Source organism: Siphateles boraxobius, unplaced genomic scaffold (genome assembly GCF_051911475.1).
Source record: "Siphateles boraxobius isolate OS27281-9 unplaced genomic scaffold, OSU_SipBor_1 66, whole genome shotgun sequence".
Classification (NCBI taxonomy): domain Eukaryota; kingdom Metazoa; phylum Chordata; class Actinopteri; order Cypriniformes; family Leuciscidae; genus Siphateles; species Siphateles boraxobius.
This window is the reverse complement of record NW_027509193.1, coordinates 33,200,999-33,219,002: the sequence shown is the minus strand read 5'-3', so window position 1 is coordinate 33,219,002 and position 18,004 is coordinate 33,200,999. Positions and strand designations below refer to the sequence as shown.

The window sequence follows — 18,004 nt, the reverse complement described above, 5'->3', positions numbered from 1 at the left end:
ACTCTCTTGCATTGGCAAGTCATGACATTTGAGATTTCTTCAGTGAAAAACAAAACTTGGAGATATTGCTGGTACATCAACAATTTATTCTTATTTATTAACAACATAAATGTGTTTAAAGGGGTAGTAAAATGCCCTTTTCACAAGATGTAAAATAAATCTCTGATGTCCCCAGAGTGTATGTGTGAAGTTTTAGCACAAAATACCCAACAGATATTTTATATAGAATGTTAACCCTTTAGGCGCCAGAGGTTTTTTCCTTAAACGTCCAATTTTGACATCTTAATTTCAAAAGTCTATATATTAAAAGTGATAAAAGATAGAGACTTTCTGTAAATTAGAGAAATATTAAGGATGACCCAAAGTTTATGTAGGGATTACAATTTCCCATCTAATTTGCATATTATGACATCATATGGTGGCGGCAATCTTGGATTATAGAATTTTCATGAAAAGTCACGTTTAAATGATAAAATGCAGCACTTCTTTCCCCCCAAAATGTCCATCGCCTTCTGTATGCTATATTGCACAATACTGAATGCTTAGGTATATATTAAGTATTAAACAAACTGTAAATCATTACTAATAAATGGTAGAAACAAACCGAATGCATGTAGTGGTTGGACTTTTGCTGTAGAGATTTTCCATTTACTAAATACAGTAGGCACTCTGATTCCATGTATGGGGCACATATATATTATTCATATGACATACAAACACAAGTAGACAAGACCTGTTTAGTTCAAACGCTCACTCGCCACGGCAAGGCACATGGATAATGAGTGAGATGGATCAAGGATCATGAGTGAGATGATACGAGCAGCGCGGCCAGATCTGCCTCGCGTGCGCGCCGAGTATGCACAGCTCGGACTACTTTCATTGTCATTGCGACTCCTCACCCTGCCTCCACGTTGCCTCCTAACTGTCCTATGAATACTTCGACCTCGTCTAACATACCCAGTGGTATTAGACAAAGTCTCCACCACAATACTGTCGCCGCGATTGTGATGGCGAGAGGCTCTGATAACATGGCTCACTCGCACACTAGCTCCGCTTTTGATCGCACTGATTCAATGCGCTCTAACTCGAACATTTTGTATAGAAACATTACGTTTTTTTGAGTCGGGGGTGAAGAATGACATGTCTGCCATCCAGTGGAGGGGATGTCGAACGAAATTTGACACCCAATTTGAAAAAAATCGGCCGTTTTATCCAATGCGCGATCTTGTCGAGTAAACTCGACCGTTGCGCCTAGAGGGTTAAAGTTGTCGCTTTTTGAGGGTTAGCAAAAACACACCGTTTTGTGCCTGGTCCTTTAAATGCAAATGAGCTGCTACAGAGGGCGGGGTTTCAAGAGCTCCTGTGTTAGCAGCTGCGATTACCTCACGCAGACACACTAAAATGACAGAAACTGTTCTGCCTTTAATGTTAAAACAGAGTCAGACAAAGATGGAGAGACTCAAGAAGAAGTGACAACATGTAGAATGTAACAGGACGTCTCTGAATGGTTAGTTGATGAATTTATGTAGCTGATGTGGAGTTAACTATCTTCAATTAGCATAATTCTGTCATGATAATCTATAAATCGCTCGTATAGGAACTGTTGTGAGATGCACACAGAGTGACTTTCTATTGCATGTGAAAAGAAGGATGCTAAAGTTTGAGCTGACTCACAAATGTACTCTTATACAACAACTTTTCCTCCTCTCAACATGGACTGCGTGTCCCGGGGGCGGGGTTTATGTACATTTTAGGGTTGCTGATGTCACTAAACCCAGGAGGAATGTCGTTTAGTCCCTACCAGGCGTTTGTTGTAGTCCTTTTCTTTAAAAGCAAATATCTCCCTTTGCTTTGAACTTTGCAGATGTTGTTTATGCTCAAACAGCAACATTTCACACTAGCTAAAGTTAGAAAAGTGAAATTGTGTTTTACCACCCCTTTAAACAAGTGTGTGTGTTTGTTTGTTTGTTTGTTTGTTTGTTTGTGCGTGCGTGCGTGCGTGCGTGTGTGTGTGTGTGTAAACCTCTGTTGCTGTGTCTGGCTCTGGCACACGCGTTCTTATTCGTTCGACGTCACTGTAGCTTTGCACCGCCATCTTTACGACCGAAGGTCTCAGTAATGCCTGCAATATGTTGTGCAGTTGGCTGCAACATCAGCCGAAAGAGGAACCCCGAACTGGTATTTTATTCTATACCAAAAGAAAAGGATAGAAGAAATGTATCATATTGTATGAATGTCTCATATTGTATCATGTCTCTTCTTTCTGTGCGCACACAGCCGACCCGAAGCGTGCAGCCATAGACCCCTATACAGCGTGCGAGTAATGAATTGAGCTCTGTTTCGTGTTTAAATGGACAAATACACACAACATTATGTTTAAATGTCCGTTTTGTAGAGTATTCACTTAAAATATGTCGGTTATGTCTTAAAAAGAGTTTCCAGTCATCCAGTATCTTTGGTAGGGAGAGACGAGGAAAACAAACAAGCATGCAAATGGAAATTGTCGCGGCCGGAAAAATTAGAGCTCATTTTTTTTATCGTGCGATTAATTGATTTATTGACTATCGCGACAGGCCTAATCCAGATTAATGACAGCTAGCCGTGAGCCGTGGCTAACAGCTGGCAAGCTACCAACTGAGCCACTTAGCTAGCTAACAACTCGCTACCTAGTCATAGCAAACTACCACCAAAATCATAAATTTGAATTTTTTTTTATAATACCTACATTTCCCATGACTAAATATAAATTCTTGGTGGCCAGGTGCCGCACTTTTATGTCTTTTACCCATCCAGCCACAGCATATTGATATGCATCGGTACTTTTGAAAGCCTTCAAGCGATCCCCATATATATATATATATATATATATATATATATATATATATATATATATATATATATATATATATATATATATATATATCATGGAAGGCAAATTGGGTCAAGTCTGGGGCAGATAATAAAGGGGACAAAAGAAAACTGGGGGTAAAAAATAAGGATCGGAGCCTAAAATTAAAATTTTCTCCAGGTATTTCTGTCTTTCTCTCTCATTCAAATGGGCAGTTTGGGCGGCCATACCGGGAGAGATCGGTCGTAAATATTGCGGTGTTCTATTTGGTAGTGTTTGTGTTTATTTATTATGTTTGTTTATTTATTTTTCTGGTGAAAGTGTCTTGCCTCAGGCTATAATGCAAATCGATTTTTCAAATTTGCAGATTCATCTATGGTAGCTTACTATTATAATATTGACGATATATGGCTATTACCTACCACACAAACATTGAATTGAATTAGCATATCTATTATGTAAAACAGTAGCCAATAGGCTACTATAATGACGCTGGCTTGTAAACGTGAGCTACGCGATCTTTTGCCGTTTGAAAAAAAAAGTAAAACCCATGAAATTATATTCATATGACATGCTGAAATATATGCCAATGTACCTGGGATGAAGACATTTCACACGCAACGCTGGCAGTCTGCCCAAGACGTGAGAACTCGCGAGAACTCAAGACGGTATCGGCTTGGCAACAAATGCACAACAAATCCCCTGGTGTAACCATGACAGATTTTACAACCGTAGTTGAAGACAATACTGTTTCCCAACTGTAGAGGGACCCCGAGAGCAAAAACTACATAGTGTTACTTTAAAAAACAAACAAGCAAGCTCAGCCCACATTAGTAGTAATACAGAGAAAATTTAAAGCATTATTTTTTTATAAAAAGTTACTAAAAAAAAGCAATGTTACTTTTTTAGGGAGTATCGAAATATTGTAATCCACTATTTTCAAAAGTAACTTTCCCCAACACTGGTACCATGGTAACTATTTGCAGTGCTTACAAAGGCTGTTGTTATGAAAAGGGTGTGCTGTTACCTTTCTGAGATCAAACTCACTTATGAACTCTACTGACCAATGAGAATCCACCTAGCAACCACTCAGAACACATATCAAGATAAGCATGTAGCAACAACATTTGCTTCAGTAAAAAAAAAAAGTTAGCACACCCTAGCAACATAAACAACCATTCGCAACTACATACACTAACATCATTTAAAAGTTTGGGGTTGGTAAGACTTAAAAATGTTTTTGAAGTGACTTCTGCTCACCAAGGTTGCATTTATTGGATTAAAAATACAGCAAAAAAAAATTTTTATAATAAAATTGTGAAATATTATTACAATTTAAAATAAGTGTTTTCTATGTAAATATATTTTCAAATGTAATGTATTACTGTGGTCAAAGCATCATTACTCTAGTCTTCAATCTCACATGATCCTTCCGAAATCATTCTAAATTATGATTTGATGCTCAAGAAACTTTTAATATCAATGTTGAACACAGTTGTGCTGTTTCAGATTTTTGTGGAAAATGTAATCAAATTTCTCCCAGGATTCTTTGATGAATAGAAAGTTCAAATGAACCGCATTTGAAGCAGATATATTTAGTAACAATATAAATGTCTTTGCTGACACTTTTGATCAATTTAATACATCCTTCTTAATACAACAATACTTTTTTTTTAAATTATCATTATTTTAAATTGTAGTAATATTTCACAATCACACTGTTTCTACTGTATTTTTGATCAAATAAATGCAGTCTTTGTTAGCATAAGATACTTTTTTCAAAAACACTAAAAAAATCTTACCAACCCCAAAATTACATATGGAAATAAACTGTACTTTCAGTAAGGGTTAACATTAAATATGGAAATAAACCCACAGTCAAAGCTCTTGTGGCACACCACCACACATCTACTTTATGTCAACTTTAATCAGAAGCAGCAAACGTCAAAAATACGCCGGCAGATCTTCTCTAGAGACGCTCACATCTAAATGTCCCACTGGAACAGCCAGCTTGTCTCAAATTATATGAATTAGCATGAAAAAACAGGATAGAAGTACTTTCTGTAATACTTTGTCTGGATTTTATGATGCTTCTCGTCTTATATGTTGTGAATTATGGACTTTGAGTTTCCATTCTTCTGCTGAAGCACATGCCGATGGTTTTCTGCATATTCTGGTGTAACCTTAACCCACGGGTTAACTAATATATACCCAACATACCCATTCTTTCTTCTCTAAAGTGTCTGTGTGCATGCGTGTGTGTGTGTGTGTCTCCCACAAACCCCTGCAGTCGCTCAGTCTGCTTTGAATGTTTTTGCCCTTTTTTCCCTCTCCTCTCGAGCTCGTTCCAAAGCCTCTCCAATTTCACAAAAAGCAGCAGAAGCCGAATACGAAATCGAGAAATCTGGGCCCTGTGTCCAGAAAATATTCCCTTTCCTGTTTGCTCTGTCTGCCAGAGACCACATCTCCCCAGCCAGTGTGGCCTGAAACTATGAGGAGTATTTTCAGCTCTGTAATTTGAAACAAACACACATAAGGACAGAAAGACACATGCATCAAGAAAACACACGTCTGTTAAAGACCTGCACGCTCCACCCACTCCAATAACCACTCTTCTGAAAGACAGGATGAGTTCTCCTAATTGGTGTAAACCACAAAAAACCAACGACACAGCAAAAATGTAAAGTGCTGACCACAGCATGTGACAGCAAAGGATGATGGGTATGAAACTCCCATCAAACCCAGTGACCCCCTCAGGTCCATGAATTACAAGAGATTCAGACTCAATACGAATTAAGATAGAACGACAGATAGAACGATAGACAGACAGATAGACAGATTGAATGACTGGAAGAACCAGATAGACAGACAGAAAGACAGATCTTTAAATAAATAAATAAATAAATAAAACCAAAATAACGACTTTATGTCTATAATAGCGTAAGTTTCTGTTGTTGTACGTTTACACGCATCACACACATGACCAGTGTCGGCCAAGAGTGAGCCTACGTGTGACGTAGCACTATGCAATCACACTAAGTTAACTGACTAGAGGCCAACAGAGAAGGAAATGAATAGTTGAAATAAAATCGTTATTTTTGTTTGTTTTTGCGCACAAAAAGTATTCTCGTCGCTTGATAAACTTAAGATTGAGCCACTGTAGTCACTTGGACTATTTTAACGATGTCTTTAATAACTTTTCGAGGCCGGCAAGTTTCAATCCCTTAAGAAGCCTATGGAGGAGTGATCCAGCTCTCAGATTTAATCAAAAATATCTTAATTAAAAATAAATAAACTTAATAAAAAACTTAAAAAACTCAGGCCCTTAAATACGCATTTATCATATAAAAAAATCAAGAATCGGCAGGAAATCTCAAAGCGAGCATCTCTCAAACCCACAGTTTCAGACACACACACACACACTAACACAGTGGTGCCAGCTCCCTAAATACAGCCGTGTGCTCGAGCGCAGATTACAGATCATACTCGTGCCCTCCGAACGCGCAAATTACACACTTTCACTTCTTCCCGTAAATACCACGTACACACAACTACAATTAGCCTCTATTTTTGCCCCACCTGTCTATATCAGACAAACTGTCGAAGAAAAGTGGCCGTACTGTGCGGTCGAAGGCTTTCATCATCCGGCGCATAAAAGCATTGTTTTATGGGTGTGTGTGTGTGGCGGCTCGAGCTCTGCGATGACGAACGGATGCTTTTCACATGAGGTCGAGTCTATAAACAACACGACTCAGACACGTCTCAAGCGCCTCTGTTTACACTGTGGCCTGGGCATCGGCTCGCCCTGGAGCTGCCGGGACAGGCGTCTCGAGTTCTGTCAGCAAAGGAGTGTGGCTAGGCCGTTTTAGGGTTTTGTAAGTAAACAAAGCTTCACACTCTCTGCTGTGGGTCGGTTGTAAGGCCTGTCAGGCTGGGTTTTGTTAGGGTTGGCCCGTGACGGCTCATTAAAGACGCTATAGAGTGAATGTGATGCTAATGGGGTGGTGGGCTCACACACACACACACACACGCGACTCCTGCACTGCCAGCTGGATGTGGTAAGAGAACAAGCTGGTCTGTCAGGAATTCGACTCGATGAGACCGAGAGAGAAAGATCCTTAATCAGACTTTTAATCTCTTGCATTAGCATTTCTATGAGTTTTTTTTTTTTTTTACCCAGAATCCACAAGAGTAAAACTAGCATGGCATTATCATCGGTTACGTAGCGTATTTAGACAACTTTGATATGGTTATTTTACATTCACCGGGTTTAAATTCATATTGCCCATTGTGCACAGTTGTCCTAAAGCCACAGAGTTGGCGGTGGCACTGGGGCTTGGGCCCGTCATTGCTACTTGCATCTATATTTTTGGACATTCTTCAAGTAAAATTCACTTAACCTAGTCAAAATCCATAAAGTGAGTATGTACATACTTTTTGATTTGAGGCAAGTGGTTAACACTTTATTTCACAGTTCCCTTGTTACACATGCTACTATAGCTATATAAATTAGGGCTGTCAATAGATTTGTAATTGTGATTAATCGCATCCTTTCTGTACGATTAATCGTGACTAATTACACCCTTACCGTGAAATTAATCATTTGTCTCGTCTAACATGTTCATTTTGTCATCATTTGCTATATCCAGCAAAGTAAACCATCAAATTGAAGGGTGATTCTCACAAAACTGTAATTTCTGCAAGCTTGTTTCAAGGTAAATGTAGGTGTCTTACCAAAAAAGGACACCAAATAAACAAATGATACAAGGAGTCCATATAATTCATAAATGAATGAACAAAGCACCCATGTATGAGTACAGCGCAACAGCAAAGAGCTTGTTTACATTTTAGACACGTTGCCATATCGAACACATGGACCACCAACCGCCTTGACCTGACTTTTAGGCCTATACCTACTAGGGATGGGACGATTACCGGTTTCACAAACCACGATAAAATGTATTGATGGTTAGTAATATCGTTTAAAATTCAATTATCATTAAAACCGTGTTTGATTATCGCGATCTTAATAACTCACTATAAATCCTGTCCAGCCAGCAACAGTCTGACGCAGGCGCGCAATGTTGTTGTTTTTTTTTTATTCGAGAAGGAATGGCGGAAGCGTACAAAACTCGTCCAGACAAGATGATCACAACAATATGATAAAATTCTGTAAACAATAAATCAACTCTGATTTTGTTTTCATACAATCAAAAACGGAGACGCAAGATGACAAGTTGTATTTGAATGAAATGAGAGAGCTGTGATACATGGATGTGTGCTGTTATAATGTTGCTATTGACGACGGTCATTATAAGGAAGGAAATGCCACAGAATAGAATCTTGCTTTAAAAAGTGCATAGAGCTGCTCGTTTTATTTGTTGTTTGTTGATTCTCAAATATAAAACTTGTTGAAATGTTTTCAGTGTGAGCAACAGTTCTGTTTTAACACTTTCATCTTGTTTTAACAAAGCCGTGATAATATTGATAATCACGATAATTTCGGTCACTATAATCGTGAGATGAAATTTTCATACCGCCCCATCCCTAATACCTACTACATTCACGGATTTAGGATTACTAAACGCATGACAAATCAAAATATTCTCCTGAATGTGTGTAGAAACAACGTGAATGTACAGAAATGTGTCTGTCCATAAATAAAACATGCAATTAGTGAGCCGAGAGTGCACATTATACACGGTTTGTTTGCACATCAATGTAACTGTAAAAGTAAAAATTCTCACTACTTTTAATCAGAAGTGATCATTTGAAATCAATAGAGTTGCAACAGTTCTTTAATGATGTTTATGTTTTGATTAACGTAAACATGCCTCAACACAAATCCTACATGCATCCAAAAAAACAGAGCTGTCCACTTGCAGTCAGATCACATAAAAAAAGCAGGTGTAGAGGAAATGCTTTGAACTGGACAAACATCAGAAACAGATCCAATATTACTGTGTGTGTGTGTGTGTGTGTGTGTGTGTGTGTGTGTGTGTGTGTGTGTGTGTGTGTGTGTGTGTGTGTGTGTGTGTGTGTGTGTGTGTGTGTGTGTGTGTGTGTGTGGTCACGACAGGCTTCACACATCTGATCTAATACTTTTCTGAGACACTAGTCTTTTCAGTAAAGTGTCAGAGCTACCGGGTGTTTGCTCAGAGAGCAGCGTGGGTAATATCTAATCCACCTAACCCCATCTGATTCATCTGAGCTTTATTTACCTTCAAAAGACACCACAAACACAAAGAGAAACCTCCAGTGAGGTCACCGCACTGCCCTGACGAGGACTGTGGGAATGTTTGGTCAGATTTGACCTGAACTTCCTCGTTCCTAGTGTAATCGGTGGGATTGATTAGCTATCAAACAGGATCCTGACAGGTTCAGAAAGTCAAAAACACAATCATGGTCACGTTCACACGGGGCATAATAGTGTATTGTTTCCCAGGGTTCAATGAATGGGGTCACATGGCTTCACCAGCCCATGAGAAAGAGTGAATGAACCAATCGGGCCAATCAGATTAAGCCACTGAAGTAACAGCTTGATATGATTGGCTAAAGGTAGAATATGACACCTGAGGGGTGAAAAGGGACATATATACACACATTTACACTGTTGTTCAAAAGTTCAGGGTCGGTAAACTGTTTTTTTTTTTTTTTTTTTTTTATCCAGAAAAAGAAAATGTTCACGGTTTCCACAAAAAATATGAAACAGCACAACTGTTTTCAACATTGATAATAAGAAGTAATATTTTTTTAAGCATCAAATCATCATATTAGATCTGAAGGATCATGTGACACTGCATACTGTAATGAATCAGCCTTGAGCAATAAATATTTTCACATTGAATACAGTTATTTTACTGTTTTTACTGGTGGTGGTGGTGGTGGTGGGTGGGTTAAACCAATAAATGCAGCCTTGGTGAGAATTCTTTGAAAAACTTTAACATTCATACGAAACCCAAACTTAATAGTCAACACACATATTCCCATTCTCCTAAAATACCATGGAAAAGTCATGAAAATTTCTCCATTCGATATTTATACAGTATATATATTTTTTTTAGTTTTAGGGTTGATTTTTTTTAGTTTTGAGTCCGCTCTAATGGCTCGTTTCCACTGAGCGGTACGGTACGGTACAGTTCGGTACGGTACGCAATTATTTGCGTTTCCACTGTCAAAAGTTGTGAATGGTACCAAAAAGCCGAACCGTACCGTACCACTTTTTGGGTAACCTTCCGTTGTGGTACCTAGCACAGTGGTACGGTACTAAAGTGAGGAACTAGACTCACTGGAGAACGTTGATTGGTTGACAGAGTATCGTCACTTGCGCGTGCTACAAGGGCATTAGAAGCGAACATTATTTTTAAATATACAGTTGAAATATAATACTACTGTTATTGTGTCACGAAATGTAGTTTTAAGAGTTTTTCAGGCGAGAATGTAGTTTTTTAAACCTCAAATCTGTGGTTTATTTATAGATTTATGATAATTAGACTGAGATCCATTCCAAGCAATCACCGGGCGCTCGCCACTCATCATAGTTTTGGCAGATTCATATATTTCAGTGCTGAATTTGTATATTTGACTGAATTGTTTGCTTTATGTTATTAAAGCTTTACTGTATAGCTTTTTGTACATTTTACTTATACTTTTATAATGGCTATTATTGATAAAACTGAAATTTAACAAAAAGAGATAGGGTTGAGTTTTGTCATTTTTTATTTATTACAAGATCATCTGTAATGTTGTTTATTGCAACGTTTGTACCAATGCACATATTGTCTGGAATATGTTTAATATTTTTAAATTTGAACGAAAAGAGGCAGGTTGTTTTTTATATTTAGTTTTGTTATAAATATAGGCTACCGTACATACATGCAGTGCCTGAACCACATTTGTGTGCTTATAATGTTTAAAATGTATTTAAATGAAATCGAAAAGAAGCAGAGTGGTGTTTTATAACATATTTCATTTTATTGTTGCCTAAAATGTACATACAGAGATAACCGGAGTAGCAGAGCGAGCTGAGTGGCGCTTTCAAGAATGCGCTGTTCCATTAGCAGAATAACTGGACTCGCGTCCTCGGGAGCTGTATCATCCATTGTTGTTTACTATGTCGCTTTCTTCTTCGAGCGAAAAATGACGTCAATCGCTTCTTTCCGGCAAACACCACTCCTATCAAGTAAGGGTACTGTTGGCGGTGGAAACGCTAGCTGGATCATGGTTTACCGACCCGAACCATACTGTACTGTACCGTACCGCTCAGTGGAAACGAGCCATAAATATAATAATATAAAGTAATTATAAGAAATTACGTATTGTGAGTGCCATCTCTATAAAATTATTTGTAAAAATCCAGTAAATCAAGAACAACGGATACAGTTGTGGAAAATTCCTGGAAATTCATTGGTCAGTAATTGATTTAAAAAATAAATTACACACTGAAGTAAAGAAACGTGAATAAAGAAATGTAAATTAATAAAAAAAAATTAAAAAAAATAACAGACAAGTATAAACAGATGGTCATCAAAATCCCTGAGTAGTGTGTTTATGTTGATGCCTGTAAATGGCAATATAGCAGATAATATGAGAATTTAATCAAACCTGGACGGCAGATGGCTGGGCCCGCGGGTCAAAGAGTCGCAGCTTTTTGTCCTAAGGGAAAAAAACAGAGGTTTAACATATAACTATATCACAATAGCAGGAGTTCAGCATCTCAAACTTAAATATCAGAATAAAGAAATTTTCTTTTTTTTAAGAAACAATATGGATGTTGAGGCAACATTAAGGTGAAATGTTAGGGGCAAAAAAATGTTTTCTAGTATTTGAATCAATTTTGAGTAAAATTGATTTATTCATTAACAATATACATTTTTATTTGCAATATTTTATAGAACAATTAATGTATTTTGTCAAGAGATCAACAACATGCCATGTTTTCACATAATCACTATTAAAAAGTTCAAAAATCTTAATTTAACACTTTCAATATGCTTTTTTTCCAAAGGGCCTCAATTATTATATGGCAGAAATGGCTCCATGTGGTATTTGTTAATCCATCAACATAACCCAGGTTAAAATATAACTGTATATTACAATAGCATACATTCAAAGCATAAGCAATATTAATAATAAAAAACATAAAAAAGTTACTATTTTCTGTTTTCTAATATTTAAAGTAATATGTAAACTCAAAATTACTTAAAACATTTGCTAATATAATTATACACACACACACACACACAGTATATATATATATATATATATATATATATATATATATATATATACATATAAATATTATTATTATTCTTTATTCTTTTTTTATATCATGCATATACGTTTAAAAAGATATCGTTTTTTTAAAACATACTCTATGAATCAATATTATGCCATATTTTCCCACAGTTGAGGTAATTTGAGGTGCATTGTATTAAAATGCACAAAACTTAATACAACACTTTCTTGATTCTAATGTGATTCTTTAGGCTTGTGTTTCAGTGTAGTGACTAAGTGCTTCATGTGCTTCATGTGGTATTTGTTATGAGTCTGTCAACATAACTGGCAGCGTAGATCCTGGTGTAGACTGAACTCAACGTCAAAATCAGTTCAGTCAATCTGTGACCATCAGACGACCCCATTACACTCAAAGACAGCCAATCAGGAGAGAGAATCGGATCAGTGAGGGGAAATGAGCACTAATAGGAACAGGCTGCGACCGGCACTACGTCTTTCACTCAACACAACAACTCCTTAATGAAGACCAGAGACTGACACATACTCTCAAGAGTCCTCACACACCATAAAAACAGAGCATAATCATCTACTATCAGGACACAAAGGGTTTCAAAACCAGTTTGACCAACTACACTGTTTACATAGGCAGCTGTCTATTAAGACAGAATCGTAATTATCGCAATATCAAACCAGTAGCACTTCACATGTTAAAATGCCCCCTTCATGTAGTGAGTAATAGAGCTGTTTGTGAATGTAAATGGTCTGAAAAGATTCAAAGATCAAAGTGCACATAAAAGGAGTCATTGTCTCCCAGAAGAACCGATTCTGAACTGCCTGAAACGAGTTGTTAGTAATTCACTCTTAGTTCCGACGCAAAGCTATGTTGGTTTGTAACAAATTTTTCCATAATGCCAGCCTATGTTCTTCATTGACTGCCCGTGAACAACGTAACCTTTGACCCTCAAACACTGTAGATGTAGCTGAGACTGGAAGAGTTTGGTTTGTGTTGTCCACATATCGAGAAGACACTGTTTTCACACTGCCAAAGCAAATCCACTTTGCTAAACTTCCAGATGAGGACTCATGCTTAAATTTTTACGGAAAAAACGACACCATCGTTACTGTTCGTATCTCTGTTTATTGATTGCCGAGGAAGATCCAGAGCTGAAATTCAGATATGGTAATGAGTGTTGCACAAGCTGCAAGCGGTAGACCAATCACATCAGACTGGGTCATCTGACCAATCAGAGCAGAGTAGACCAATCACAACAGACTGGGTCATCTGACCAACCAGAGCAGAGTAGACCAATCACAACAGACTGGGTCATCTGACCAACCAGAGCAGAGTAGACCAATCACAACAGACTGGGTCATCTGACCAATCAGAGCAGAGTAGACCAATCACATCAGACTGCGTCATCTGACCAATCAGAGCAGAGTAGAACAATCAGAACAGACTGGGCCATCTGACCAATCAGAGCAGAGTAGACCAATCACATCAGACTGAAACATCTGACCAATCAGAGCAGAGTAGACCAATCACAACAGACTGGGTCATAAGAACCTTTGAAATAGCATAATAGGAGTTTTTGCACATAAGTCACTGATTGAGCTATCGACAGGATGCTCCAATAACCATAAAAATTCACAGAACAGACAAATGTTGTGTAAAATAATCTATTTCTAATCAGACTGAACCATTTATATGAATATTTTAGTACTTCAATGATATATACATATAAACAGTATATTTACAATGAAAATGTCATAGCTAGGACAGCTGGAATGTGCCTATGATGCCTTTAAATCCTGCCTTCGTAATTTCACTGTGTGGTTTCAGTCCTGTGAGACAGATGCTCTCAAACTCTCCCTAAAGACATTGGGAAACAAGGAATAATGCTTTTTACCCGTAACGCATCCTTCCACTGCCACACCAGACACAAGTCCCCAAAACCAACACTACAAATCAAGACAACAGCACAAACACAAACAGTAGCCGCTCACACAGAGCCACACTATTTCACAATGACATGCTGTGTTTACTGCTGAATAACCTCACATAGAAAGAGCAGAACCATCACAAAAAGAGAGGGTTTCAAACAGGTCAGGTTACAAACTACTGTAGCCATCTTATAATGTTAGATTGATGATCATTGTTTCACTTTCTCTCAGACGTTTTCGCTACTGTTCCTTCTTCTACATGTAATTGACCTCTGTTATGATTGGCTAATTGCTTCGCATACAAAATGAGTCATGATGGATTTAAAAGTTTTGCAATGTGAAAATTACTGTGTTTGGAACAGCATACTACCATATCACTTTTAGTAAGCATACTTCATAAATAGTACACGTGTGGAATACTAAGATATTTCAAGATATATTCTAAGACACTACGATAGTTCACAAGAAGTGCAGCGTACAACAGAGCAAACTGTGATGAATACTATATCCCACAATGCAATACGCTCAACTTGACATTCCATCAAAATAACAGATGAACAAAAAGTGAACAAAAAAAAGTTTCTGCTGTTCTTCTTATCAACCAAAAATTAAAGTGGTGAAAATCAAGCTTTTAATGTTGTTTATACCTCTATGTGGTGTTTTTAATATGCTTTTAATATGTAACCATGTACATATTCATAAGTCAACACTATTGCTGAGTATTTTCTCCTTAAAACCACAGTGAACCAAAGACAGTCTTAAAAACACGGTTTGAAATCGCTGGTGTTTCTGACGTCACAAACTACCTTGTAACCAATCAGATCAGCGTGTGACCGTCAACGAGTGGATCACTGAGCTGGAGTGAGTGAGTGGAGGCGGGGCTCATTTGCATATTCATTAAACTGCGTATACTAAATGAGGCAAGGGTGTAGAGTTACATTCAAGTTATTTTAAGGCATGAAGTTTTTTTTTCTTCAAGGAATTGTTTAAATATGTAATGGTGATCAAAGATGAGTTTTAAGGCATACAACTATTGACTACAGGGGGACTTTAACATCTTAATTTTTCATTCATCAGTCAATCAGATTAATAAAAGTTCATGTTTAAACACAAAATTGCAAAAACAAATGTAAAAAAAAACTTATTACCTTAATTAAACATGCAAGTAATGAGGCCATATGATAACAATGTGGTATACTAGTAGCATACTTGTGCTGTCGTGTTTGAAATGTGTCATTGCATAATGTCGACTTTTTCCGATGCGATTTCAAAACACAGTAGTCAACATTTGAAGTGGATCAAAACTTTTCATCAAAGTTACACATGAATTTTGAACAAAACCCGTTCTTGTCTTAGGACAACTTTGATTAACTTTTTTGATCCACTTCAAATGTTGACTATTGTATATTAGGCAGTAATGAGTGTGCACTGCACATTAAGCAGTATACTAGCGTTTCATTCTGAACACAGCCGACATAGTGCATAGTACATCGTTTCAAAAACAGCAACTACTACTTTATCCGTTCAAGAGAATCCAGTGTGTTACTGAAACTATCTTTCATGTCATGCACTGTGTAGTCATGCTATTTTATTTGCTGTTTATAGTTTGACGCTGCAAGCGGGGGCCGTCATTGGCAGCCCACCCACAGACCGTACGCATCTGACCATCCTGACCCCAGATCAGCCGCTGAGATTACCATCAGTGTAAACACATAACAGAACCAGATCGCACATCAGAATCTCCACGGCTTTAAATGCAGGCTCGTGATTTAACATGGAGGCTTTTATTACTCGCCTACACAAACTTAACATACTACACACAGTCTGACCCGACCGACCCCTGACGCCCATCGCACATGCTGCAATAAAAGAAAAAACACAGCACACGCGTGTGTGTGTGTGCAGCTTGAGCTCAGATTGACAGTTCTCACGTTCATCTGAATGTGCTCAACTAAACTACCCACAGGCCTCTTTGCTGTAATGGACAAATAAACTATGAACAGCAGCCGCTATAGTAATCTAAACAAAACTCAATAGAATTATTGTCAATTATTTTGATGCATTAGAAAGATAATATTCTGACAGCATGTTAAAATGTTAGAACCACTAAAGTACTAAAAGTGGTAATAACTTAAAAAGAAACATGAACCATCTAGATCATGAGGCCTTATTCATGATTTTTCGGTCAAGTCAAGTGAGCATTATTTATACAGCGCTTTATACAATAAAGATTGTTTCAAAGCAACTTAAAATACAACAAAATAGTTCAGCTGAAGTCAGTTCAATGTTTATTCAGTTCTGTTCAATAACAGTAAAGTTCATCAATTCTGGAATGAGGCCAGAATTAATTATGACGGCAAATCAACCGAGCGCACAACTGATGCTCATTCTCACGCGCGCGCATGATCTTATCTTGATTTTATTTCATTTCATTTCAAGTAACGATAATATTTTTTTATGGTTTTAGTTTTAGCTAACTAAAATAGCCCTGGTTTGTAGAACAAATTATGGAAATTTGTAAAAAAAAAAAAATTAAAAAAAGTACAAATAACCATGCACTGAAAAGCAGTCACATACACGCAGACACAGGCTCATAAATCAACACCTGCTTTAATGCTTTGATGGCGTTTTTAATCATAAACTTCCACTGTCGCTGTGGAACAAAGCCTCAGCGTTCATGTGGCAGGCATTTGCGTGTCATAAAATATGCGGGTCCATGCCTCCAAACCAGGCCTGTCACGAGCCGCGCTCTCCTCCCGTTCACCTAATGGGGGAAAACGGCTGGAATTGAACGCACATGTTGGCAGTGCGTATTTGCTTTAATACGGTGGATCTGGGGAGATTGGAGAGCAAATTAGCTTAAATTACAGCTCGACTCAGAGACCTGGAGTTCACTCTGTGATCTCATGTCACATTTATAGCTTTGTCCCGTTTGGATTTTCCTCTCCGACGACTCTGAAATTTTAGGATGCGTTCTGCTCCACTGTCATGATGAGGTGTAATTCTTAATGGTTTCAGGATGGAATCTAGCTTAGTATTATAAATATACTTTATCTGTTTACATATAAATTTAAATATAAACAATATAAAAATGTAATAAATATAAAAAAGAAATTAAAATAAAATGTAGTAAATTAATATAAAAATGGTAAAATATTATAAAAAAAGAATAAAATAATATAAATAACTATAAATGACTATATACATAAATAAAGTATAAAAATAATACATTTAGAAGTAACAAATTACAATACTGAAATTAATACAAAAATGAATAAATATAATGTAAACTAATATGTTAAAACAAATTATATATTCATATAAAAGTAATACATTAATATAAATGAATGTAAAATTGTTAAAATTAATTAATACAAATTATTAAGTTCATATAAAACAACACATCATTATGTTTTATAATAATAAACTTATATAAAAAGTAAAATAATACAATTTTAATTATTATAAAACATAAATTATTATATATTTAAAAATATATCTAGACATTTATTAATATACAAATGTAAAATGTAAAATTTTAAATATTAAATATTTAAATATACATTTGATATAAATGAATATACAATTAATTAATATTACATTTTTAAAATAAATAAACAAATTATATAAGAAAATATAAATTAACATTAAACAATAATGAATGATTACACACAAAAATGAATAACAATGCATTAATATAAAAATGTTAAAAGAAACAAATATAAATGGTATAAATATATGTCAACCATTATTTTTCACAATATAAAAGATGTCAATAAGTTAAAACAGGAGTGACTACCGTCTAGAAGCAGCACAAAGCATTCAGCTCAAACTCAAACGACCTCATTTTTCCTCATAAACTAATCCTAAAACTCCTCATCCAGCCATAAACTCCAGCATCTTTGGCTCTGCACCTCAGAGAGCATTAAACAGGCTGATGGAAAAGCTCTGCAGCATGTTATTATTTCTTTATGGATT

The 18,004-nt window shown here is 36.6% G+C and overlaps 1 protein-coding gene across 1 annotated transcript in view; it reads right to left on the bottom strand.

Annotated features, from left to right (window-relative positions):
- Nucleotides 1–18,004, bottom strand: part of coro7 (coronin 7) — a 159,084-nt gene that overhangs the window by 125,999 nt on the left and 15,081 nt on the right. The window contains exon 7 of the mRNA XM_077213737.1: nucleotides 11,453–11,503. Within this exon, the coding sequence (XP_077069852.1) occupies nucleotides 11,453–11,503 (51 nt within the window). The remainder of the gene's footprint in view (nucleotides 1–11,452; nucleotides 11,504–18,004) is intronic.